At 39.9% G+C, this 27,727-nt stretch overlaps 1 protein-coding gene across 1 annotated transcript in view; it reads left to right on the top strand.

Moving 5' to 3' along the window:
- Positions 1-26,395, top strand: part of GBE1 (1,4-alpha-glucan branching enzyme 1) — a 304,174-nt gene extending 277,779 nt beyond the window's left edge. Inside the window, exons 15-16 of the mRNA XM_066347125.1 lie at positions 14,504-14,621; positions 25,638-26,395. Of these exons, the coding sequence (XP_066203222.1) occupies positions 14,504-14,621; positions 25,638-25,694 (175 nt within the window). The 3' untranslated portion in view covers positions 25,695-26,395. The remainder of the gene's footprint in view (positions 1-14,503; positions 14,622-25,637) is intronic.
- Positions 26,396-27,727: the final 1,332 nt, after the last annotated feature.

Raw genomic sequence — 27,727 nt, 5'->3', positions numbered from 1 at the left:
TCTGTTGCGTCCAGAGCCATTCTAGCGCCTGAGGCAGAAGCCACAGAGCCATCCCCAGCGCCCGGGCCAGCCTTGCTCCAGTGGAGCCTTGGCTGCGGGAGGGGAAGAGAGAGACAGAGAGGAAGGAGAGGGGGAGGGGTAGAGAAGCAAATGGGCGGCTCTCCTGTGTGCCCTGGCCAGGAATCGAACCCCGACTCCTACACGCCAGGCCGACGCTCTACCGCTGAGCCAACCGGCCAGGGGGCCAGAATCTTTTGTTAGAATACTTGCTGAACAGAGTTTCCTAACAAGACCTACCATCTAATACAAACTTACCGTATGCTTTATACACTGTAAATAGAAAATTACACTCATTTTCTCATTTAGTAAATCTTTTCCTTCACTAGGGAACAGCATTATAAATATGGAAGAAGTAATTCTACAATGAAATCACTGGCCTAAAAAATTTCATATCTAACATTTTTAAAAATTGTTTTTAATCAGTCTAAAACTGATCGGTTTTTTCTGTCTTAAAAAAAAACAAAATTATTGCAGTTGTCACCTTGATACATGATATCTATGTTTTTTAACTAGAGAATTCTTTGTCTAAGATAAATTTCTAATATTTAATGTTAAATTACTTTTTCTTTTTGGATCTCAGTAGAAATTAGCCTTTTTTTTTTTTTTTCAGTGAATATCTCCTGCCAGAAAGCTGTTTTGATCTTCTATTAGTGAGATATCTTTATTTCCATTATTTTCTACTAAGTAGTTCTAAATCAGAATTCCATAGGGTCAAACAAAGTCGTCAGTGTTTCATTTATTTGTGAAAATGGTACCTGAATTCCCCTAGAAGAATTTTTAAAAGTAAGCCCTGATGTAATTACTGGTTCACTATCATAATTTCAGGGCTTCTAAGAGTATGTGGCTGCTACAACCAAAAGAAGGGTTTGTTTCTCCAGAAAAAAGTAGAGTCATGAGCGATGTGTTCTTGGAAACAGTGGCTTCAGTATAACTGTGTGTAAGCATCACCTCCAATTCTACTAATGTACTTTCTATTGGCCTAAAGATTAAAAATGTACAATTAATTCCTATTATATTTGTGAAATTTATTCATGTAAATAATTGATTGTTTTTTGGTAGTTATGTGGCATTCATTGCCGAATAAGGAAAATATTGTGTAGATGCTATCAAGAAAAATTATTTAATTAATTCATAACTTAAGTGCAGCCATATTATCTTGCACTGGGAGACAGTAGGTGCCATATTACAGGAACATTAATTAAAACCAAAAATTGGGCCCTGGCCAGTTGGCTCAGCGGTAGAGCGTCGGCCTGGCGTGTGGGGGACCCGGGTTCTATTCCCAGCCAGGGCACACAGGAGAAGCGCCCATTTGCTTCTCCACCCCCGCCCCCTCCTTCCTCTCTGTCTCTCTCTTCCCCTCCCGCAGCCAAGGCTCCATTGGAGCAAAGATGGCCCGGGCGCTGGGGATGGCTCCTTGGCCTCTGCCCCAGGCGCTAGAGTGGCTCTGGTCGCGGCAGAGCGACGCCCCGGAGGGGCAGAGCATCGCCCCCTGGTGGGCAGAGCGTAGCCCCTGGTGGGCGTGCCGGGTGGATCCCGGTCGGGCGCATGCGGGAGTCTGTCTGACTGTCTCTCCCCGTTTCCAGCTTCAGAAAAATACAAAAAAAAAAAAACCAAAAATTGTTTTCCTAGTAAAATTATAAATATGACTGTGGGTTGTTTTTTTTTCCCCTATGAGCTTTCTACCTTCCCTTCCAACGCTCTTCCTTTTATTCGGCTAAGAAAAACAAAACATAAGTAAGTTTCACTGGTGATAGCATTTCTTTCTGACTCTCTCAGAAATTTTTCCCTAACATTTTCTTCAGTTTGTTTTCTTACTCTAATATTTTTATCTCCCAAAGGCTCGTATACCTTGTCTGGCCTCATGTAGTCATGTGTTTCTGATTCTTCTATTGCAAGCATAGAGAGAGACATGGGCTCTTGTTGCTAGGATAGTGGCTAAGAGCACGGGTTCCGGAATAAAACTGTCTGAAAGTTTTCAGTTCCGTCTGTCCCACGTGTTTATGTTATGAAGATAACCACCTTGTTTCTTAGTATCCTCATCTTTAAAACGCCTCCTTGTAGAATGGTTATCAGAATTAAATGAGTAAATGGGTGTCAAAAGCATAGCAACAGGATCCTGTACAGACTGTAGGCTCAATAAATTTTACCTGCTGTGCTCATCATTACAGTCATTGTCATTCTAAAAAATGCACTAGAAATTGGCAATTAAAGGAAGAAAAGGGAAGGTGAGGCACAGGCATTAACCCTCTCTATTATCTACATTCTCTTATCTTCCTTTTTATATCCTGTTGCCCAGTTCACCACCCTGAGATGATATCTGTTCCTTCTCAGTACCGGTATTAAAAGTCTTCTGGGCCCTGGCCTGTTGGCTCAGCGTTAGAGCGTTGGCCCGGCGTGTGGAAGTCCCATGTTTGATTCCTGGCCAGGGCACACAGGAGAAGCACCCATCTGCTTCTCCACCTTTCCTCCTCTCCTTCCTCTATATCTCTCTCTTCCCCTCCCGCAGCCAAGGCTCCATTGGAACAAAGTTGGCCCCAGCACTGAGGATAGCTCCGTGGCCTCTGCCTCAGGTGCTAGAATGGCTCTGGCTGCAATGGAGCAATGCCCCTGAGGGGCCGATCATCGCCCCCTGGTGGGCGTGCCAGGTGGATCTCGGTCGGGCACATGCAGAAATCTCTCTGCCTCTTCCCTGATTCTCACTTCAGAAAAATACAAACAAAGAAGAAAAGTCCTCTGTTTCCTGGTAAACCCTTTCCTCACTCTTGTACCATTGGCTCACCTTTTTTCCTCACTCCACTGTCTGTATAATCCAGCACTATCTCGATTCCTCTTTTCTGTCTACCTACACTCTGTGTTATCTTTTTCCCTCATATCTAAATCCAATAACTTATTCTCTATCCTTGGTTCTTTTCCACTGAAGAACTCACACATGCTCAGAGCCTCAACTATGAAGATGGTCCCTAATCACCTCTCCTACCTTGATCTGCGCCCTCTTCCTCAAGTGTAATATTGTCATGTTTAGTGACCGTTAGGAAATACTGGGGAGCACACAATCATAGTTTTCTTAGATGTAGAACAACTCTACCATGACCTGGTTCAGCCCAGGTAAATTCAGTAGAATTGGTTAGGTTAGGAGATGCAGTTTAGAGATGGTTTCCACATTAGTTCCAGGAGTTAAATTTGCTTAACATTTACAGAGTATGGATTTTTATTTGCCTTGACTCATCCTATCCTCACATCATCTTAGTGATGTGGGTCAGGCAAGTATTCTGATCCTTAGCCCAAACCTGAGCAGCTAAATGATTTATAGCTTTCACAAGATCATATCCCTAGTAAGTGAATAAATGTGATTTCAATCTAGTTCCTCTAAGTTCCACACAATTTTTCATTTGGACACCAGATGATTCATCTTTTTATTGCCCTATAGAAATGCCTTTAAAACCGGTAAAATGTGTTTCACTAATCACTTATAATTCTACTTGTTTTTTAACAGTGAATGGTGTCTCTGACTAAATGTCATTTTCACACAGTGTTAAACTATCCCGGTTTCTGACCCTCACAAACACAGATCAATTTAAATGGAATGTTTGTTAAACACTGAACATATTCACTTTAAAAGGATAAAATAAGCCTTTTAAGGAAAAGGGTGAGCACTCACTTATTTTTTGTTAAACCAGCATATAAACCTGAGCGTATTTCAGCTTCAGGTGATGAGTGGCAAAGTGTCCTGAGAGGTGCTGAGGGTGTCGGAGGAAAGAGTCTTTGGACTCCACGCACCTCAGAACAGAGGAAAGGACACTTTACAACGAGGTGAAAGATAGAATTCTGTTTACCCCAGGTTTCTGGATAAGCCATTGTCCACGTTGTTTCTTGAGTATGGGAGTTACTGTAAGCGCAGTGGTCCCATGTTATTGGCATAGATTTTACAGCATGGGGGTTATGATTTGTTCTAGCCACACACAAAAGATTCCACCTTGGACAGCTTTCGGGAGAACTTCTCTGTGGTTTTATATTAGAAGCATTTAATTGCTTATATTTCCTTCTCTTGCTATATAATTATATTTCATTCCCCCATTACAAGAGTTCTGTTCAGCTAGCATGTAGGTGGTCCTCAAGGCTGGGGCTTCGATCAGTTAGTTGTAGTTTTGCTGTGCTCGTGGGAAGAGGTAAGCAAAGCATATACCTACTCTGCCATCTTGACTGGCAATCAAACTGTACCAGAATTTTGCTTATTTGAAATACGTAAATTATCACCATTGTTTGACTATGATGGCCAGCCCATTTGTTGATTTTGAGTTGTACAGACATGAACTTCGCAGAAATGACTTAGCAGCTTTACTCTTTCTTTGTATTATTGTTTTCTGTGTCTATTTAGTAAGATGAAACCCATATGATTGTTTGAAAGACTATTGCAAGGAATTAGATTAGATTAGATTTATTATATTCCTGGAAAATAGATGTATTAGCAATCCTGTGTTCGTGTGTGTGTGTGTGTGTGTGTGTGTGTGTATTTAAAGCCCTCTCGGTAATATTTTCTGTGCCTGTGAGGAATTGTTTACTTTGAATCCTTTCCCTCACAATCATCAATATAGGTATAGTTATGATAGTTAGGGGTTCTGTGCCCAGAAGGACTCAGGAATGATTGGGAGTGATGACGCATGTATGTGTGTGCTCTGCACACACACAGACACACATATGCACACCTGCAAGTTTTGCTTTGGATACAAGCTCAGCCTCTTCTCATTCAGCTCTCTGAAGCATGGAATGATGAGCCCTTTAGTGTTAGGATTTTCTTTTTGGTCTTAAATGTTCAAAGAAAAAGAGGCATATACATTACCTTTTCATATTCCTAGTAACTATGAATTTAAATAAAGAAAAAGAATGTCTCAGATAAACAGTGACAGAAAGAGATTTGACTTGGGGTGGTGAACACACACGTACAGTGCACAGATGATGTGCTGTAGAATTGCGCACCTGAAACCTAACATAATTTTGTTAAACAATGTCACCCCAGTAAATTCAATAAAAAGGGGAAAATGGTGTTTCTACTACCAAGGATAAAAAATTAATTTTCAGAGTTGAAGTATTTTAATGTTCATGTACTCTGCAATCTTTTTCTGTCAGATAGTGGTGAGGTGGTAGAAAATATTACACCTATGTGCATGTCCTGGTTCCGCCAGATTATTTTATTTATAGATAAATAATGTATATATGACTTTGACATGTCATTTTGATATTCTGTTCTTAAGCTCAGCCTTTTGTCTAGTCACGTTGATAATGCAAGACCTTACGTATATACTAACTTTAGTAAACACATAATTATTTATCCTCTTCAATTAAAAATTATATAAAATGTCTCTCCCCAGGGTTCAAACTGGTCAGAGTTATTCACCTGAGTATTAACTGTTTCAAACTGACATGCATTAGTTTAATGACTGGGACATCTTAGAAAAGGAGGAAAAAATATTTTTAAATGCCCAGGTAAAATTTTATAAATAATGAAATAGCATTGTGTTAGAATTTATATTTATGGACCTGAAATTTGAACCCTATCAAAAGAAGAAAAATCAAGGTTGGTTTTTTTTTTTTATGGCCAAATGTGTTTCAAATTATTTCTTAAACTTGACCAACACCATGAATAGATCAAACCGCAAGGAGAAGGATGCCAAGAGGGTCCACTCAACAGGACAAATACTAATGTGGGTCCTAGGTAGAGGGGAGGGAGAAACGGGGAGAGACAGAAATCTCTTATCGAAATTGTATATTAATATTGGAAGACAGGCCCTGGCCGGTTGGCTCAGCGGTAGAGCGTCGGCCTGGCGTGCAGGGGACCCGGGTTCGATTCCCGGCCAGAGCACATAGGAGAGGCGCCCATTTGCTTCTCCACTGGTGGGCGTGCGGGGTGGATCCCGGTCGGGCGCATGCGGGAGTCTGTCTGACTGTCTCTCCCCATTTCCAGGTTCAGAAAAATACAAAAAAAAAAATATTGGAAGACAGAAAACAGTCATAATTAAATTTACAGTATGTTCAACGTTGGTGAACTCTGGTGAGAAATCAGGACCAGTAGAGGAGGATGTGGGGAGGTCTTTAATTTTCAGGCAGTGAGCTCCTAATAGCCTTCTCCACATTTTCAGAAGCTTGAGCAGGAACAGCTTAAAATTTAAAAAGGTGTCTAGTCCTCGAAGAGTTCAAGGTACAGTCCAATTAAGCTCTAGTGTTAAAATTTTTATATAACAAGAAAAGTGTTCAGATTTTATTGAGAACAGAGACAGGGGAGAAGGAAATGCAAATGAAGGTCATGAAGGAAGAAGAGGCCAAGTTGGGTGTAAAACATAAGCTAGAGAATAAATAGATTCACTTTTATGTTTTTCATCACTTAAGACAGAAGCTTAAATGAAGCAGGGTCTTTAATAATAATAATATAAACAGCAGCTAATAAGCAGAGGATTCTCTTTTTCAGTGCTAAACATAGCTTTAAGCACTTGATGTATGTTGCTTCACCTAATCCTCACAGCCCTCTGATACAATACCTCTCTTTTACCCACAAGAAGTTGAGCCTTGGCCCTGGCCAGTGGCTCAGTGGATAGAGTGTCAACCTGGAATATGAACCTCCTGGGTTTGATTCCCAGTCAGGGCACACAGGAGAAGCAACCATCTGCTTCTCCTCCCTCTCCCCCTTCTCTCCCTCTTCCCCTCGTGCAGCCAGTGGCTCAGATGGTCCTATGTTGGCCTCAGGCACTGAGGATAGTGCTGTTGGTCTGAGCATTGGCCCTGGGAACTGAGGATAGCCCAGTTGATTTGAGCATCAGCCCCAGTTGGAGTTGCGGGACTGGAATCCAGTTGGGGTGCATACAGGAGTCTTCCTCACTATCTCCAAGAAACTGAGCCTCCATGAGTTTCACTAATCAGAGACACACAGCTGATAATTGGCAGAACTGGGGTTAGAATGTAAATTTTGGACCCCAGAGTTCATCGATGCTCCCACCATAGTTTACTCTTTTAGCATGCTTCTTCATATCCCTGTCTGTCTGCAGGAAATGGCTCAGATGATGCTTACTTACTGCTTATAACTGTTATTATTTTTCAGGGACTTGGAAGAGTTTCCAATTATTTTTTCCTATTTATAGATATTGCATTGGACTACACTGAAGGCTGTATTAGAGTAAATTTGAGGAAAGGTGTTTTTCCATAGCCTAAGTCAAAATTATTTTGAGTTCACAAGCAGCATTTGTATAAAAAAATGTTGAATCTGCATGTTTGAAACTCATTTTGATGACAAAGTATGCGGTTAAAAGGTGAATAACAATCTGTCATTTTTTTTCTTTTGCAGTTCTAAATAATTGCTGTTGCTTCATCAAATAATTGAATTTACAAGTTCTTTGGGTAGTTTTTAATGACACAGAGAGCAACTATTTTCGAGGGAGATTAGGCTAGAAATGTGGGCATGTTTTTTTCATTATTATTCTTTCTTGAGTTATTGAGAAGCCATGACATTTTTAATTCAAGTTTTATAATCTTCTGTGACAAAGAAAAGTTCCTAATTTGGTTAGTCAAAGTATTCTGTAGTATATTTTCTATTTGCATAGAGAAATATGTCCCACTAAATATTTTTTATTATCATTTGATTTACTGACGTGTCATTAAGCATGTCCAAGAATAAACTAATAATTTGCATGAAAATGCATTTCAAAAGGCATGACAATCCATTAATTAATATGCTAGATAATGATATTTGATCCCTTTATTCTTTGAGTTGTTTTTTGTTTGTTTGTTTTTTCTATTGTGCATTGTATAGTTTCTAAAAATTTACAGCCAAGGACATACACTTGCAGAAATAGGAATGAATTTTTCATGTCAAATCAGAAACCTGTTTTTGATGAAACAAGCACATCCTACCTTACACTAGAAGAACAGTTCTCTTTTACACTCAATTAAAATGTGTGGGTGCCGTTTACACTCTCAGTGAAGCAATCTTCACAAACTTGAGTGCATACGTAGCTCACCCAGGAAGATGCTGCTTTTCTCGTGGATGCCAAATTGATAATATGAGCTAAAAAGGGTAAACAGAAGCAAAAACAGAACAACATATTGCCCTTAAAGAGAGATTCCATTTGGCATTCGTTTGATGTTAAAATATAGTTTGACCACATGTAATATGAAATTCTGTTTTTTTATATTATTGTTTGTTTTTATTTTATTTTTAAAATATTATAATATTGGGGCATTTTTTAAACTAAAATTAAGGAGAGAAAAGAAGTTAAATGGATGTTTGTCTTTAAAGTACCACAGTAATAACTGCCACATGGCCATAAAAATAGTTTTGAAAAAAATAATTAAAATGAAATGTCAGTACTTATTTATAGTGATGAGTTTTTATCATATATTCTAGATCACAAAATGATGGAAATGCCTAAAACACACACACACACACACACACACACACACACACACACACACACGCACACACCCCCCTACCTCATACAATCACAGGTATACATTTATAAAATATAGAGCTACATATCACAAGACTCCTGTATTTGGATATAGACCAGGTAGAGCAATTAACTTATAAGTTATATCCTTTTTTGTGGTTTAGAATAATAAACTAGACATAATTTAGCTAGACTTATAGAATAAAGGGACAAATGCAGGAACAACCTAGGTTTTTGTGGATTATAGATGGCAATAGATAAAATTCAACTTATGAAACATCAATAGAGAAGGCTTATATTAGAACATTGTGGCAAGCCCTTGTAGTTATTTTTAGACTGCTTGCAAACATAAAATGCTCCTTGCTTTTCAGTACCACTGCTTACTCTACCAGATGTTTGTTCGCAGTTCCTTAGAATTTCCTATCGAGTGTTCCCTGCGTTTGATATAGGCTCTCTCTGCTGCAGTTTTTCAGCTCCCAGAAGTTACTGCAATCATAGCAATACGGGTGGGATGATGAAAGACTCGGATCTGTAAATAACACATGGATTTCATATATATAACCTTTGGACCTCCTTTACCCATTCAGCGCACCCTCACTCCCACCTCTGACGACCACCAGTTTGTTCTCTGTATGTGACCTTGTTTTTTGTTTGTTTCTAAATATTTAAATAATTTTCAATCCAAATGGATAGACCTATTTGGTCTCCTTTTGGAAAAAAAAAATTTCCATAACAGAATTCCATCATTTTTTTCTGCTGTATTTTCCCAAATTGAGCAAGGTAAATATTTTGTTTTGTATTCACCAGTTTTGTATTCATAGATTCTCAAATGTACATTTTTTAAAACCACATTTTAACATGTCTTGAATTAGGATTTATCTTGAAATGATTGCCATGAGAGTGATTTTATTAGTATATGTATAATTCACCTTAAGATCAGTGATATCTGGGCCCTGGCTGATGGCTCAGTGGATAGAGTGTTAGCCCAGTGAACGGATGTCTGTGTTTAATTCCTGGCCAGGGCAAAAGGAGAAGCAGCCATCTGCTTCTCTCCCTCTCTCCTTCCCCCTTCTCTGCCTCTTCCCTTCCCTCAGCCCCTGGCTCAATTGGTTTGAGCATGGCCCAGGGCATTGAGGATAGCTTGTTGGTCTGATCATCAGCCTCAGGTGCTAAAAATAGCTCAGTACTCAAGCATCCACCCCAGATGGGTTGCCAGGTGGATCCCAGTCAGGGTGCATGCAATAGTCTGCCTCACCATCTCCTCTCCTGTCACCTAAAAAAGAAAAAAAAAAGAAAGAAAAGAAAAAATTAGTGATATTTTACATCTAAAGATACATGGTAATTTACCAGTTTTGCCATCCTTATGGTCATCTTAGTCACTGGAGAACCCCTTTCATTGTAACTTAGTTTGAAATCTCTGAGATTGTACCTTATAATAAATTTTCTTAGCTTCATCATTGGGAGTGAAGTGAGTTTAGTGCAGAATGATATAAATGATAGTACTTCTCACATCAAATCCTTATACTTTGAAGAGACACTTTATAAAGTGGCTGAGCAAACACAGTAGCTTTTGAAGTATTTGAAGAGCCATTGAATTTAAGAGTCTTCATGCCTTCACTGTTCTTTAATCTTATTAATACAGGTCTTCAGAACATGGCTCTTACTTGGTTCAATTTTAAGAACATAGATTATAAAATGATGCTTAAAACTTCTTACCTACTTCAACCTGTTGATAGATACATCAAATACTTAGGAGGCTCTTGAATTTAAAATAAGAACAAATCATAATATTTTAAAATGACATTCAAATGGATAGGGACCTATTAGATCTCTTTATAAAAAAAAATCTACATAAAATAATTCAATCATTCTATTCTTTTTCTACTATATTTTCCCAAAGTGAGCAAGGTAAAGTTTGGGTTCCACATCTTGTATGCACCAATAAAATGATCAAAAGATCCAGAAATGGATCTGGAGTAAATGCAGTAAACTTTATAGTTATTCAGACTCCTTAAGGAATGTAATGAAATCAGTTCTTTAATGTCAGGCTTTTAAATTGTATTACAATACCATTTAGATGAATAGCATTTTATCTGCTTTTCTTCTTATTATTCTCATGCCATGTTCTTTCTGGCCACTTCATTCTTAGATCTCAACTCTAGAATTAAACAAGAAACTTCATAGGAAAACACTTTGCCTGATTAGTCATGAAATAAGTGCCCCCCTGTAGAGAGTAGGGTAATTAGGTCCTCATTTGACTTGTGTGCTCATTTCAGCTCTGCCGCGAAACTGCTTGTATATCTTTGGGCACAGAAAGTCCCATCTTCCACTTTGTCTCCCAAACTAAACATCAGTTACCTTGCCATCTGCACATAGTCAGTTGTACATGCAAAGTCTCTCTGTCTGCACTTGCCAAGTTTTGCCGTGTTACTATCCATTGACTGTACTGTTAGCTCGTGAGCGGTTTTCTGACTATTTCCCTTGTCTATTCTAGTCTACCCCTGACCTGTAGGTTAATTTTCTTGATTGGCATAGCCTTTCTCACAAATCTTCAACGTCCTCATACTTAAATTACCACAATGACTCTTAACTGCCTAACCTAACCTTCAAAGCTTTAATATACAGACCGTCAACCCCGTATTTCCACTTGGCTCTGCCTGTCACTGAATATCATCCTCTGCTTTATTTATAGACATTCGTGTGCATGTCTGATCTTTCCTCGTGGGTTGTACATTGAGTGTAAACTAAGGCCATAGTGCAGATACACTTAGAGTGTATCTAAGTCCCCCCCCTTTTTTATCATGCACAGTGCTTTCATATACATTGTTTAATTTAGGAAGTGAAAGGGGGAGTAAAGACAGTTTATTCTTCTTTAGCATTTAAAAGCTGCGTGATTTGAGCTGTCTTGGTGAATCAGAACTGTCATCTTGAATACCAGTTTCAAACACGGAGTCAGAACTTACATGAGAAGGCTCTCCGCTAGGTGTCGGGAGGCAGCTATGAACCAAGGCGGATGGAGGTGAAGGTGTCCTGCTAAACGTAGTGCACCTGCTCGGCCGCTGGAAACCAGATAAAGGAGCTGGTTTAAACAAGTGTAAATTAGCGTCAAGGTATGTTTTCAGAGAGATGGTTTTTAGCAGAAGACAGGTTTTAAGGGGTTTGGGAGCTGTGTGGGTCCTGTGTCCTCTGTGTATGTGTGTGTGTGTGTGTGTGTGTGTGTGTGTGTGTGTGTGTGTGTGTGTGTGTCTGCATGCACACACACATACACATGCAGGCACACATATTATTAAGAGGGAACAAGGGCCTGCCTAAGTGAGAGAAAAGGGAAAAAAATTCAGTTGCTCAAATAACCTCCTTAAAAAGCTTTTGTTTGAAGTCATGTTCCTAAACGGTGGGGTTTTTCTGATAATGGAATAATATGTCGTAGTAATTTATAACTATGAAGTTCTCTCACAATCTTTCCTTTTAATCAGTCTTTTAAATTTGGGGACTTTTCTGGAGTTTAAAGGTTTCATTTCCTAAAGAAATTACTGTGTTCCCTAGGTAACAGAGAGAGAGGACTGGGTTATTCTAAAAGTGGCCCCAGCAGAGTTCTTTCTTTAAATTATAGATCAGAGAAAGAGGTCTAAACTGATGTTTAGAAACATTCATTATGAGTTTTGTAGGCTTTTCCTTTATGTTACAGATTATATATAGTAAGTTAATAGATTTTAACTATTTTAAATATGATGATCTCTTTCATTGTCGAAAAGAAATGGATTCTTACAGAACAATTGTTCTGAAAGAATCATTTCTCAATCCTTGATTGAGAAACTATCATATATATGCAAATATAATACTTACTATGAGTTCTGTGACTTTTTAAATGAATCACATTTTATTAATAAAAACGGTCACGTTATTTTAAGTACAGTGTCAACTGCATGTATTAACATAATTTAGTCTTTAGACAATGCCTGATGCTCGTGTCGATCCCCCATCCCTCCTAATGACATATTCCCGTGTTTGGTGAGGCCCCTGTGGTAACACGGCCACCAGCATCTAAGCACCCCGCCGACTGGGACCCACTGCTTTCGGGTAACACCCTTGCTTTCTGATACCCTGCTGCCGATAATCTATATTGGTAACCAGTAGTGGTTTTCCTTTTGCTTTTCAATGATTTGAACAAGTATTTAATTACCTAGGGCGAAGAACAAAAGCAAAACTTTTGTTTAAGCAATTCCTTTCATTCCACAGTGCTTCATTTTCACTCTCCATATCTCACCATTCTATAATTTGGTGTGTTCAAATTATTTCTCGCTGTCTTTAGTGACTTTAGAATGTGCCTGTGCCCAGGAGTCACTTGTTGACTCTCAATCTGTGTGTGTGTCTCATTCTCCTTTAAACACACTCATATGTTGCGTGTCAGTTGGAAGTCGAGTCTGAGTTGGCTGACCTGGACTGACAGAAGGGAGCCACCGTGCCCAGCAAGTTTCCCTGAGTCCATGTAAATCTTCTACCCAGGGAGGCTCCCTAGGCATGGAAATGAGGGTCCTTGTTTGTGACCTACACGTACTTTTAATGTGATAATTGTTGTTATGTAACAATGTGCAGAGGCTTCTGAGATTAAGGATTGATATGCCAGAAAAGGAGAATGCAAAGGCTTAAACCTATCTTTTGTCCTCCTTAGGCTAAAGAAATGTAAGGTTTCTCAGAGGGATGGATCTGGAGAGTATTATGCTAAGTGAAATAAGCCAGTCAGAGAAAGACAAATATCGTATGATTTCATTTGTATGGGGAATCTAATAAACAAAATAAACCAACAGACAAAATAGAGACAGACTCAGAGATACAGAGAACAGACTCACAGCTGTCAGAGGGGAGAGGAGGGGAGGGGCTGGTTAAAAAAGGTAAAGAGATTAAGCAAAGACAATAAAACAAAACAAAGGTTCATAAACATGGAAATCAGTCTGGTGATTGTCAGAGGGAAAGGGGTGAGAAGAAGAGTAGATGGGGAATAAATGGTGAAGGAAGGAGACTTGGGGTAGTGAAAACACAATACAGATAATGCATTATAGAATTGTATGCTTGAAATTTATAGAATCTTATGAACCAATAAATTAAACAACAACAAAAAGAAAGTGAAGATTTCTAAGTACAGATGTAATTTTTCTTGTGGAGTTTGTATCAAACTGTCATTTCTAGATATGATGAGCATAATAAATTTGTACATAATAACTATTGCTTCTATTTTACTGTAAACAGGATAATGCTAACATGTCCAATAACTCAGCGAAGAATCAGATGTTAAATTGTAGCAGGACGGCAACATGAGTCCTCCTGTGCACGATGGCCAGTCTGTTTCCATGACCTTGTGTGTTAACAGCCAGCCGCAGGCAGCCCGTAACCACTGTGAGCTCTAAGCCTGCTTGGTCGGCACTGCTCAGACCACATGTGGACACTTGGTTTGCTTCTGTGTTCCTCCCTTTAATAACCAGGATCTGGAAGACTGGAGTGAATGAGTCAGAGATGGGGAAGAAGTAAAAAGCTTTACCAAGTGAGGAATGATCAAAGCTTCTGAGATTCTTTAAAATACGTAGTTTCCAATATATAGAGAGAGGACACATGGAGATACGAATGGTTACTGTATTTTGAACTTACTCTTTATGGATTTTTCTGGATAGAAATAATTCCAAGCCAGGCAAATTGCTGTTTATGGTGGAAATTTCTAACAAAGGAAGTGGGTTGCGTTACGAGAGGTGTAGCTTCTCCGTGAAGAGGTACATTCCATCCCAGACTGGAGGATCCGATGAGCTGGGATAGGATAACAAGGATCTTCTCAGGGTTTGCACTTGACACCTGTAGCGCCCCATTCAAACATGAAAGTCTCCGGAATCCTTCAAGAATGAGTCTTTAGTACAGATTATGATTTCCCAGTGTTCAGAATACTCACCTTTTAAACTGCTGTCCGAGGACATATTTTATAATGTCTCATTCAACCCTGAACCCGTCTGATTCCTTAAGAACCGTACGTACAAGATTGTGCTAGATTCAGACGCAGCGGAATACGGAGGACACCAGAGGTTGGACCACAATACCGATTTCTTTTCTGAGGCTTTTGGACATAATGGGCGTTCCAATTCACTCTTGGTAAGTAAGGATTTTTTAAGACATCTTTATTGCATGTAAATTTAATCCTTTATTTTTATCATGACATTTCTGTCAAAAGAAATAACTTTTCAAAAGAAAGCAATGTGCAGAAATGGGGAGGGGGGGACGAATGGGAAAGGATGAGTGTGTTAAAGAACCCGACACCGATGTAGAGTCCTCGGCGGAACTGGGTTTGGAAAACTGAACGGTGAAGGACATTTGATGGACGATTGGGGGGATTTGAATTAAATAGGATTAAAAATTGTTTCTCAAAAAGTAAGAGGAAGGCATATTTAAGCATTTCCTTCTATTCTGATTATTTCTATTATTAATGCCACAGTATATGTACTTTTTGTACCTGCTTTCTCTATAATATTTAACATTACGCAGATTTCTACACTATTGATTGCCTAACGAAGTTTAGTCTTAAACACCTTAAAAGAATCAAGGAAAACTTATCTCTTTTTTTTTTTTTCATGTAGTCAGTCAATTAAAGACTGAATTCGTTCCAGTTATAAAATTCTCTGGTTTCTTCATATTACCGAGGAAAGCATTAAATTATATAACTAATATGTTGTTTTATTAACACAAATGAAAGATTATTGCTTTAATGTACTAAGTTTAAGTTCTTTATAAAATGTAGAATTTGGGAACTCCAGGTTTGAAAGAGTTCTTCTTTAACTTTATAGCCTGATAATAAACTCAAGTCTACATCGACAGCCTGTATATTTTTTTCTTCCCAGACTAATCATATTCCTGCATCTCTATCTCTCTCTTTTCTTCCTCTCTTCCATTCTTTGTCTCAGGTCTTGTTTTTTGTTATTGTTGTTTTTCCACCGTGGGTGGTCCTGGAGTAAGATTTGCTTTATTTTTATACGGCCAGGATGTATCTCACAAGTGGTTAGGTAGCCTAATTATAGATGTTAAATTCTTTCATTTATTAAAAAGGTTTAGGGGTAACTCATCAAGGGGATCTGGGTGGGATCCTAGCTTCCTCATTTTTCCATGTAGTCCCACCTCTTAAAGTACTGCCTACGTGTCACTTGGTAAATCACTATAATATCGACAATTAATTTTCCAAACACAGAAGCATAAAAATACTGTTCTCAAAATTTAGGGGATATTTCAAAATGGTATGAAGCAATAGAAAAATAGAAGTATTTAATTTTTTAATTATTATTAAACAAGAACATCAGAAAAGCAAACGACAAGTCAGAGAAAGTTGTTGGATTATGCAAATGAGATGCCAAACCAACTTTTACTTCATTGGTGAAAATGCGCTGTACAGAAGGCTAAGAGTACTGGAGTATCTGCACCTTCCCCGATCCCTTAATTTTTGTGAGCAGTAATGGAAAGAGCAAGACTAAGTTGTTCATTATAAACTCTGAAAAAAGTGCAGTGGCCACAGGAGACATAGGTGTCACCTGAAGTGTACGTGTGCGCATGTGGGGGGTGGTGGTGGTGATAGTGACTTAGTGTTAGATATAAACGTAGATACCTGCGCATTTTTCAGAGGGAAGGCTCACAGGTGCTGCCAGATTCTTTCTTCAAGGAGTGATTACTGCAGTGTGTCAGAACGTTTGGTTTTGCCATGTAGACAGAGATTAACAAAAATCGTTTCTGAAAGGAATATGAAAATGATCTAAAGCTCCGAAATACTCAGAGTGAGCGACCCTGGAAGGGTGAGGGAAGATGGGCCAGCTTGTAAAGAGGAGTCCCGGGGAAGCAGCAGCTGACTGTGATAAAACTGAGCTCGAACCAATTAAACCGGACGAAAGGGGGAAAGACTCAGACAGCAACATTTTATATCATTAAATTCTTCTATGAATGAAACACCAGAGAATGTCATGGTAGAGAGCATAGGATGAAGCCCCCAGGCTGCCACTAGTTATGAGAGCTTGAGTATTTTAACCTATTTCTGCCTCAGTTTCCTTCATCTGTAAAATGAGTGTCATTAGTGATAGTATCCTCCCTTAACGAGAGTCTTAAGAGGCATAAATTCATTAGTCTGGCCAATCTTTTTGGAAACTGCAAAATGCTATTGCACATGTATTTTAAAGTTATTATGGTTATTCCATTATTTTTTATGTATTTTAAACATGTCAAGATAACTAGGTGCCTTGCAGACAGGCAATTAAAAAGACCTCTCAACTTTGGGGAAATTATAATCTCAAGTGAGGGCTCATGACCTGTGGGGGTGAGCACAAACTATCTTGGCATGCTTTCATTTTTGTAAGAGCAAAGACATTCCGTCATAATTAAAACAAGCCAGCTAACCAGTGGCGGGCACAGCCAGATTACTTTTCAAGCACTAATTGCATTGATCTTGCAAGTGTGAAATGTGCGATTTTAAATTAGCAGGTAGAATGGAGAATACACACTGCCTCGGTAACAGGTGCAGAAATACGACATTGCAAGCACGTGAGAAATAAAACACAGCTTACCCGCTGCCCGTCCTGGGACTCTGACCCGACGCGGCCAGAAAGGGAGAGGTTTGCTGTGTCTTCCCAACAGCGGCAGCGTCTTGTTCTCAGCAACTACATACAGGTGCTTCGGGATGACTCACATAAGTCTTTAAGCTCTGGGTGAAGTGACTACTGGTTTTCATGTAAGGATAAGGGAGCCCAAAGAGACCAGAGAACATCCAATAAAACAGATTCCTTCTTGCTAGATTTATCCTCCAAAGAGCCCCAGAAAACAGACAGTGCATTAAAGAACATACCTGGTGTAAGAACGCCTCATCCAAACGGAACTCTATTAAATTATCTTGTATGTGTTGGGATCCGATCATCAAGTTTCTTGAATATGACCTGAAGCGTAGTATGCATGTCTCATTTCATCACCAGTGAGGGATCACTTCTGCCTCCCACATGCCTAGAATACATGCCTAGAATGATAGCGGGGAAGGGCAACAAAAATTTAACTGTCCACTTTTTCATGAAAGTTATGTCTATTATAACTACTAGTACACAGTATTGGCTGAAGCAGGGGTCGGGAACCTTCTTGGCTGAGAGAGCCATGAACGCCACATATTTTAAAATGTAATTCCATGAGAGCCATACAATGACCCGTATACATTACGCATTATCCAATAAAAATTTGGTGCTGTCCCGGAGGACAGCTGTGATTGGCTCCAGCCACCCGAAACCATGAACATGAGCGGTAGGAAATGAATGGATTGTAATACATGAGAATGTTTTATATTTTTAACGTTACTATTTTTTTTATTAAAGATTTGTCTGCAAGCCAGATGCAGCCATCAAAAGAGCCACATCTGGCTCACAAGGCATAGGTTCCTGACCTCTGCACGAAAGCTTAATTTGTGAGCTCAGTAATTCAAGGGATCTGCCCAATGAGTGTCAAATCTGTTTTCAAAGATAACAACAGAGCTCGAAAGAAACTTCCAACAGCCATCCAAGCGGCATGAGCAGTTCCGCTGCAGCATTGTCTGTGTGTGCTGCTCCCCCGCTGTCTGCGTGTGCCGCCCCCGCGTTGTCTGCGTGGCATGAGCAGTGCCGCTGCCGCGTTGTCTGTGTGTGCTGCCCCCCTGTTGTCTGCGTGTGCCGCCCCCGCGTTGTCTGCGTGGCATGAGCAGTGCCGCCCCCGCGTTGTCTGCGTGGCATGAGCAGTTCCGCTGCAGCATTGTCTGCGTGTGCCGCCCCCGCGTTGTCTGCGTGGCATGAGCAGTGCCGCTGCCGCGTTGTCTGCGTGTGCTGCCCCCCTGTTGTCCGCGTGTGCCGCCGCTGCGTTGTCCGTGTGTGCCGCTGCAGGGTTGTCTGCGTGTGCCGCTCCCGCGTTGTCTGCGTGTGCCGCTCCCGCGTTGTCTGTATGTGCTGCTCCCGCGTTGTCTGTATGTGCTGCTCCAGCGGTTGAGACTGAAGCCAGGGGAGATCTGCGTGTGTCCTGTGGAGAAGTGTGTGTGCTGAGGTCAGAGGAGCCCACAAATGCCAAGAGCAATAGGGCAGGACATCTCCATTTTGCTTTGCTGGCCATTATTAGAAAGACCATCTTAGCATAATTATTTCTTTTTATTTTGGTTCTTGATATAGGAACTTACATGTTCACCTACATATTAATCAGTGCGCTGGAGGCCAGGAGGAGGGGCAGGACCGTGTTCTCTTCCCTGGTTCATGGATTCCAATTTCATGGCACAAATGGAACAACAGAGATTATTGAACATGAAATGAAGTGAATTTGATTCTTTGATAGTAACTCAAAGAGCCTCAGTGGTGAAAAGTGAAGAAAGCAATAGTTTTAGCATGTATTATTTATAGTAACTCAAAGAGCCTCAATGGTGAAAAGTGAAGAAAGCAATAGTTTTAGCATGTATTATTTTGCAGGGTGGGCTCTAGAACTGTATACAGTCGTCTCCCCTTAATTACAGGTGATTCATTCCACGGCCCCTAGTGGATGCCTGAAACCACAGAGAGTTCCAAAGACGACGTTCTATTTTCTCCTGTCCATACGTAGCTAAGATAAAGTTTAATTTATAAATTTTAGGCTCAGGAAGACTAACAACAATTATTTCTCATTAAATAGAATAGTTATAACAACATACTCTAATAAGTTATGTCACTATGGTCTCTCTCTCTCTCTCAAATATCTTATTGTAGTGTACTCACCTTTTCACTCAAAGGAAGCACTTGACTGCTTCTCGTTGACCTCTCCTAATTACCAGCATCTCCACTCTTGCACTTAAGGGCCATTATCAGTGAAATGAGGGGTACTTAAACACAAGCCCTGTGATGCTGCGACAGTCACACAATAACAAGACAGCTCCATGACTGCCGGGCTGGGGTACAGCATGGGAGCACTGGAAAGGGCTGGTTCAATCGGGGCAAGATGAAGAGGGATGGTGGGAGATTCCATCATCTGTTCAGAATGGCCTGCAGTGTAAAACTCGTGCATTGTTTATTTCTGCAATTTCCCGTTTAATACTTTCGGACCACGGTTGACTGCTGGTAACTGAAACTGTGGAAAATCAAACCATGAATAAGGGAGGACTACTGTTTTCGCATTCTCCATTTGAGGGTTTAAAAGTAGACTCTTGGTTTAAAGATGAGGTTTGGCATAGATGTATATTTTTATTGTCCCTTGACTATCAGTATTGAAAATATAACTTAGCAGGTGGGAAATGTCTTTTTACTCTGTCACAAATTATGAAAATGTTTAGTTCTTGGCCCTCGCCGGTTGGCTCTGCGGTAGAGCGTCGGCCTGGCATGTGGGGGACCCGGGTTCGATTCCCGGCCAGGGCACATAGGAGAAGTGCCCATTTGCTTCTCCACCCCCCCTCCTTCTTCTCTGTCTCTCTCTTCCCCTCCCGCAGCCAAGGCTCCATTGGAGCGGGGTGGCCCGGGCGCTGGGGATGGCTCCTTGGCCTCTGCCCCAGGCGCTAGAGTGGCTCTGGTCGCAGCGCCCCAGAGGGGCAGAGCATCGCCCCCTGGTGGGCAGAGCGTCGCCCCTGGTGGGCGTGCCGGGTGGATCCCGGTCGGGCGCATGCGGGAGTCTGTCTGACTGTCTCTCCCCATTTCCAGCTTTAGAAAAATACAAAAAAAAAAAGAAAATGTTTAGTTCTTTTTTTTCCCAGACAAAAAAGTATCAACTTCTTTATGTTTACTCTTTTTAATATTTCTAACTTAGATACAATACTATATTTCTGTATAGAAATAGTTATTGCATCACTTTTATGTTAACCCTAATACAAAGTAATCAATTAATGTAAGACTTTTTTCTTAGAGCATGTTTTATTAACTAAAGCATACTCATAAAAATTAAAATTCTTTCATGTATCACTGTATTTTTCAAAATAATTTGTAATTTTCTTTTTTCTTACTTTTTTGTAATAAAGTGAGAGGCAGAGAAGCAGAGACAGACTCGCACATGTGCCCAATTAGGATTCACCAGGCAAGGTCCCTACCAGGTGATGCTCTGCCCTTCTGGGCTGCTGCTCTGTTGCTCAACAACCGAACTATTTTAGCACCTGAGGCAAGGCCATGGAACCATCCTCAGCACCCAGGGCCAACTTTGCTTGAACCTTGAGCCATAGCTGCAGGAGGAGGAGAGAGAGAGAGAGAGATAAGGGGAGGGGGAGAGGTGGAGAAGCAGATGGTTGCTTCTCCAGTGTGCCCTGGCTAGGAATCAAACCTGGGACTTCCACACACCAGGCTGATGCTGTACCACTAAGCCAGCCAGGGCCTGTAATTTTCTTATAACAAATATATAAATATAGACTGTTAATGATCTGATGACCTTTTCATTGAATGATGTTCTCATTCTTTAATGATATGCTATTGATAAATTTTAAATTCTAAGAAAAATTTTAAATTAGCCTTTATGGTATTTTTACTTAAAATGATTTTTAAATATTGTTTTCAACTTTGTCATACCGGTTTTCAAAAATTGTGTAAGTTTTGCAACTTAATTATGATCCTAGAAGATAGTACTTTTCCTGATGACATAGTACAGTAGAATATTATGTGACCAGGTTGGTTTTTGTTTTGTTTTTTTTAGCCATAGTAATGATTGGCACAATGACTGAGTCACTAAGGTAGTCAAAAATAACTGGGTAGATTAGTATGCATTTTAACTCTCAATAAATAAATTGGATTATACTGTGACATTCTGATTTCTTTTGAAGAGTGCATTATAAATATAGCTGGAAAAAATTAAATTCTTGGTCATATATTACATTGTCTCTTATGTTCTTAATGTGATTCTAGCTACAAAATGTTTAGGGCTTAGTGGCCAATCAACGGGCATAGCAGACTTGCTTATCAGCATATAGTATCTGTAATGTGCATACTAAGTGGTTTCTACATATATGTACTTAAATATAAATATTTTATATTTTATTATACTTAAGCGTGTATATTTAAATCTTAAGTTGTGCTCATTTTTTCTATTGATATATGAATCAAAACTATTTTTAGAATTAAAATTATAAAATGAGAGTTACAGTGCCAATACTTAGAACAAAATTACAGAGCTCCCAAATTGTTATTGTCTATAGTTGTTGCATCATAGGGATCAGCTCTGATTATCTTAACTCCTTCAGTATACTTGGTCATCGTTTCCTAACCCCTAAGACAACTGATTTACATACTCAGAACCTTAATAAAGAAATCTCAAAATTCCTTCTATAACCACAGTCAAGAAAAATCAGTTGCTTGGGGAAATTCTTCCATGTTGCTCATACTGCAAGGGTTCTAAGGGTTCTAGAGCAACAGAAAGCTCCTTACATGAAATGACCGGCATCATTTAGTGAGAGTCTGTCCCGGGAGAGCCCGAGCTCTACGGCGAACAGGCATCCCCGAGTCGACTTCCCCATGCACTGGGACACGCCTGCTGAATGGCAGGGCTGACGGCGTCTCCGGGACTGCTCTTGAGGCGGCTATGAGGATTCTACTTATCGGTGCTGAGACCGTTTAATTTGCAACTTACTTATGACTGCCACGGGAGGACAGACATGACCACACACAAGTTAGCTGCGAGAATCACACAGGCAGTTGATGACTCACAGAGCCCAGGGCGTGCTTGGACACAGCTTCCCGGGGCCCCGTAGGCGTGCTCCTCTCGGCTGTCCTTGGTCAGAGCAGCATGGAGACAGTCCACGTTCAGTGTTGGAGTCTGGATGAGGGACTGCAGCTGGGGCCCCTCGGCCTCAGTACCTTTCTCTGGCGTACGCTTTCTAACAGGTGTTAATCTACAGGATTATCACCTCAAGCCTCTTTGGGAGTCCCTAGCAGGGAGCCCTTGTTTATGTTAATCTACAGAAATGTCATCTCAAGCCACTTTTTATCTGTATATAACTTCACACACACACACACACACACTAACTGGGCCCTGCGCTAAAGACATAGTCTGCCTGTCATATCTGTACACACTAGATGAATTCCAACCTAGAGGGCATAGTATCCTTATTCACTTGTTTTAATGGCTTTTAGTATTATATCCTAATTTATTTCTGTATATCTTCTATATTTTTCTATATTTCTATATATTTAATTAATGTAATATTATGTTTCTGTAACAGTCCTTGAAGCGTTTGTTTAAAGCAGGGGTAGTCAACCTTTTTATACCTACCGCCACTTTTGTATCTCTGTTAGTAAAATTTTTTAACCGCCCACCGGTTCCACAGTAATGGTGATTTATAAAGTAGGGAAGTAACTTTACTTTATAAAATTTATAAAGCACAGTTACAACAAGTTAAAGCATGTAATAATAATTGCTTACCAAGTACTTTATGTCGGACTTTCACTACGTTTGGCAGAATAAATCTTTATAAAACAACTTACTATAGTTAAATCTATCTTTTTATTTATGCTTTGGTTGCTCCATTACCGCCCACCATGAAAACTGGAGCGCCCCCTAGTGGGCGGGAGGGACCAGGCTGACCACCACTGGTTTAAACCATTAAAAGCTGAAACAGGAAGAGCTCCATGCGTATGTTGCAAACCTTGAATTTCTTAGGTCTTCCCTTTGTTTCACTTGTAAGTTTGGATCAGCTAAAATACCATAGATCACAGAGCACGACTGTTTCTAAATTATCAGTTGATAGTTGTCATTTAATATTATTAAAGAAATCAGTATGAGGTTATGAATCAAACAGATACCAAAACAGCAGAGGTCCAGTCGGAGATCGACAGGACGAGTCCTGCTCGCTTGCTGCCACACGGAGCAGGGACCTGTCATCACTGGTCCTCGGCCTGACTTGTATGTTCCATTGCATCCTTCTTAGGAGACGTGTGCTGATCAGCATCCCTTTCTCTGTACAGGGGACCATATAATACCGGAGAAATGTTTTTAATGTAAAGGGAACTGAAATTCTTCTGTCTAGTTCAGATGCTATTGAGAAATACAGATTGGCCTACGAGTTTCAGCTTGTAACAAAACCATTCAGAACCATTCTGATTATAACCTGCTGTCCCACTAATTAGCCAATCCTAGTATTTCTGATTCACCAGACGAAACATAGAACTGGGTGAGTCCACGGCGAACTCCTTTGGAAGGCAGGACGCTGTTCTTTGATTCATGCCTGTTAATGTAAGACTTGGGAGGGAATTGGTTGAAAATCTGACTGATGGTTTCTTTCATTTCTCCTCCTTTACTCTCCTCTCTGTTGCTTTAATCTGTAGTTTGGTTATGTAAATTTGTTATTGTCTGGATCATTGGTAGCACTCCTCTTTTGCTCATGGGTATCTTCACCTTCCTTTTGTCACGAAGAAAAAATATTGTGCCTGACAATAAATAAATAAAGCATCAACCTGGAGTGCTGAGGTCGCCGGTTCAAACCCCAGGCTTGCCTGCTCAAGGCAGAAACAGGGAGCAACTACTATGAGTTGATGATTCCTGCTCCCCTCTTCTCTCTCTCTCTTTCTCTCTCTGTCTCTCTGTCTCTCTCTCTCTCTCTCTCTGTCCTTGCTCTAAAATGAATAAAAATATAATCTTAAAAATTATATTGAATGGAAAGAATTGCATTAGTAATTAAACGGTGATGTGGTTTAAAAGCTAATGACGTTAAGCATTGTGTGCAAAGTAGAGGGGGCAGATTGTGTCCCTGGAATGTGGTTTCTCCTTACTGAACAGCCGCAACGCTGCAGTGTGTTCCTTTTTAAACACCGGCTTGCAAATCAGACTGGGAGACACGGAGTTCCGCAGTGATTGTTCACACTTGGGAAACTTTTTCTCAGATGATGATGATCATTTCCTTTAATCATCTTGTTTTTAATTGAATATGAGGAAAACTATTCTCCAGTTATTAACTTATATTATAAGTTTCTCAAAATACTATCATTTTAAAACTGCTTTCATCTTTAATTATCAAAACTAACTGACTGTATTGGTTTATTTGATTTCTTAAGAGTGATAAGAGTTCTTCCACACAGAAACCTCAAGGGGAAAACATTGTGTTCATTTGCGGAGCTGAGATGCATGAGACACACGCGAGTCTCATTCAGTGCACCTATTGATTTCACTATTATTTATTTTTCCTTTTCTTTTTTTTGAAGCTGGAAACGGGGAGAGACAGTCAGACAGACTCCCGCATGCGCCCGACCGGGATCCACCCTGCATGATTTCACTATTATTTATTCCTTCCGTCATTATTTTTTCACTCAAGCATCCTTGGCAGCTACTTTGTCCTTTGGCACCTACTCAGATGCCTGTGAGCCATGTGACCTCTGCCCTGGCACATCTCAGAGTCGAGTGGGGAGGATTGATCACGAACTTAAAAAAAAAATCACAGATTGTGTTATATTCAGAAAGAAACAAAAATAGTGCTGTGATAGAAAACAAAATAGAAAATTATCCTATCTAGTGTTACCAGGGACGACCTCTCCGTGGAGCGGGGGTATGAAAGACGAGGAAGAAGCCAGCGGAAGGGAAAGGCAGAGTGGGATGTGTTTAGGAACTGAGAGGGCCCTGGGTCCGGGGCTGGTGAGTAGGGACGAGAGCCTGGGGGACGGATGTGCTTATGCCGAAAACAGCCACGTCAGGACTCTGCAGGGCATCAAAGGAAGGCGTCATGTGTATCTTAAGCGCAGTGGCAAATTTTTGATTGTCTTAAATTGGCCTAAAAAACAAGATCCCTTATGCTACTTCTAAGTTTTTGTTCTTAAAAAGATAGGAGAAAGTAACAAGATGATAAGTAAGTGGCTTGTGTTTAACAGTGTTTTGTATGTTACTTTTATCACCTGCATGGACTCGCATTGTGACCGTTAGGGCAGCCCTCCTTACGACCTCAGGGGTGCGTAAACTGCCGCGAGTGCCATGTGTGTCCCTCGGTTCTGGGGAATGCTGGTGTTTGTAAAGCGTATGGAGCCCTCTAGTGGCGACTGCTTTAAATGAAGATCACTTCGATGCCAGAACTGTTGGAAGGAAAGGTGAAATGGAGTCTCCTCTGAGTGCGTAGAATTGTAAACAAAACTGTAATTCTAAGCAAGTGTGAGAGGGCATTTTACTGAGTGACAGCTCATGCGGTATTTTCTTCCGTCTCACCGACTCTATTGTTTGATGTAGGTTTACATTCCCAGCCGAGTGGCCCTCATCCTTCAGAACGTGGATCTGCCCAACTGAAGAGACTGGATTGCGGCTCCACCAGGGGAAGATGTGTGTATTGTTCTCCTGCTCGTTGTCACGGAACTTCTCATTTATAAGCTTTTCAAACTAGTGTCTAGCCAAGACGTCAGCTATCTGAAATTCAATATTGGTTTATGCAAATGAGTGCCAGGCTTTTGTTTTAGAAGTAGAAGGCAATATTTCTGAAATTTCAGGAGTCTTAGATTTTATTTTCCGGATATGTAAAGCAGCTAGAACTCTCAAAGGAAATATTATATATAATGTCTTTAAACAACATTATTTTCCTGGACAATAATTTGATGATCTTAAGTTCAAATTTGAATTATGTGTCATGTATGCTGATTTCTATTGAATATGTTCAGTATATTTTTTTAGATGAGTATTTTGTGACTTTATTTGTTCTATCTTTGGGTCTAACTTAAGTGGTACCAAGATTGTCACTGTGTTTTTTTTCAAACCATCTTTAGAAATAATGTAATAAATATATATCCATAACAAAGTTAAGAATTGTATTATAGATCGTATAAAAGTCATCATCTAAGAACGCATCCACGCTTTGTTTTCCGTAAGTTCTATTTCGTGATCTCTTGTTCATGGAGTCTCTTGGTAGAGGCTGATATCTCAGTCTTTCTGAAGTCCTGTAACATTTCAGAAGAACGTCTTTCACTTTCAATAAATAAAAAATATTGCCAAGTTGACTTTGCTCATGTTTCTTTTGCTGTCCTGTTGTGGGGACTGATTTAGAGTGAGCGTGAAAATGCCTGGCTCAGCCCTGATACCTCCCTGCCTAGCTGCACGTGTGCACAGTAGCATAGGGGTGGGGGTTAATCATAGTTTTTTCTTCAGGTACTGTTTTCTAAATTGAAATGATATTAACCAACTCAGATATCTAAGCTAATCTCCAGCTATAAACCTGAGCACTTTTAGAAGCTGAATTAACTATCTCAACTCAGTGGGATACTCAGTCATGAAATTACCCCTCAGGTTAGGAAATACTAGGTCACAGGTCTTAACATCATGATGGATAATTCATTCATAACTAAGAAATTGTAATGCATTTATAAGATCATATCTGTCACTTTTTGAAAGATGTGATTATTTTTTCCTTTCCTATAATACTGACTGCTTCTTTATTTGTTGTTGTTTTTAGCCTGATTATGGCTAATTGTTTGTTAACAAGGATTACTTAGAAGTCTTTCTGTGAAAAACTGGTTCAGAAATAGAAGAGATTAGCAAAAGAAACTTTCATAGCAAAAACCTATGTTAACCATCTCCCATGTCACTCTTTTCAGTAAAGCCTTGAGTCGAGGTCTGAAATGTGTTATTTGCTTTAACATCAAAGTAGAATAACAGTTTGACTTTCTGAAAGAACCAGCAATGCTCGCTGATGCTGTTCCATGCTAGGAAACATGGTTTTAAGCCTCCTGTGGTGCCCTTCCAGGGCTGGTATTAATATCTTAGCACTGCCATGCTGTGCACGGTACCTGTTATTGAGGACGATATCCATAAGTTTCCATGTTCTAGTTTATCATTCCTTTTATATTAAGAGAGGTGCTAACTTTCTATTATGGCTCTTTGGAAAATAACAAGAGATTACTTTCTACTTAGAATATGTTTTCTTCCCCTTCTGAATTCTGTAGCAAAGTCAAAAGGAACACAATAATTAGATGCTATATTTCCATTAGGTTGATAAACCTTACTAATATGTTCTTTAGATTTCACATTCTCAGGTTCAAAGTTAACAGTGTAAAGAAAGTTAGGTGCTTGTATCAAGTGTTTGTCCCACCCAGGAAGAACAATAAATGGATGTTGCTAGTTAGGAATTATGAAAATACATGCAATCAAATAAAATAAAGGAACCCAATAATGTTGAGTTCATTATTGTTCCTATCCATCACAGCAGATAGCCTTTATAGAACATTCCCATATTGTAATATATTTCACTTTAGGTCTTCCTTGTTGTATCACTGATTCTGATCATGTAATCTGGTGCGTTCTTTCTTTCTATTGGTTAAACAATTTCAATAATT

This window comes from Saccopteryx leptura, chromosome 8 (assembly GCF_036850995.1).
Source record: "Saccopteryx leptura isolate mSacLep1 chromosome 8, mSacLep1_pri_phased_curated, whole genome shotgun sequence".
In the NCBI taxonomy this organism is placed as follows: domain Eukaryota; kingdom Metazoa; phylum Chordata; class Mammalia; order Chiroptera; family Emballonuridae; genus Saccopteryx; species Saccopteryx leptura.
This window is presented reverse-complemented; position numbering and strand designations above follow the sequence as displayed.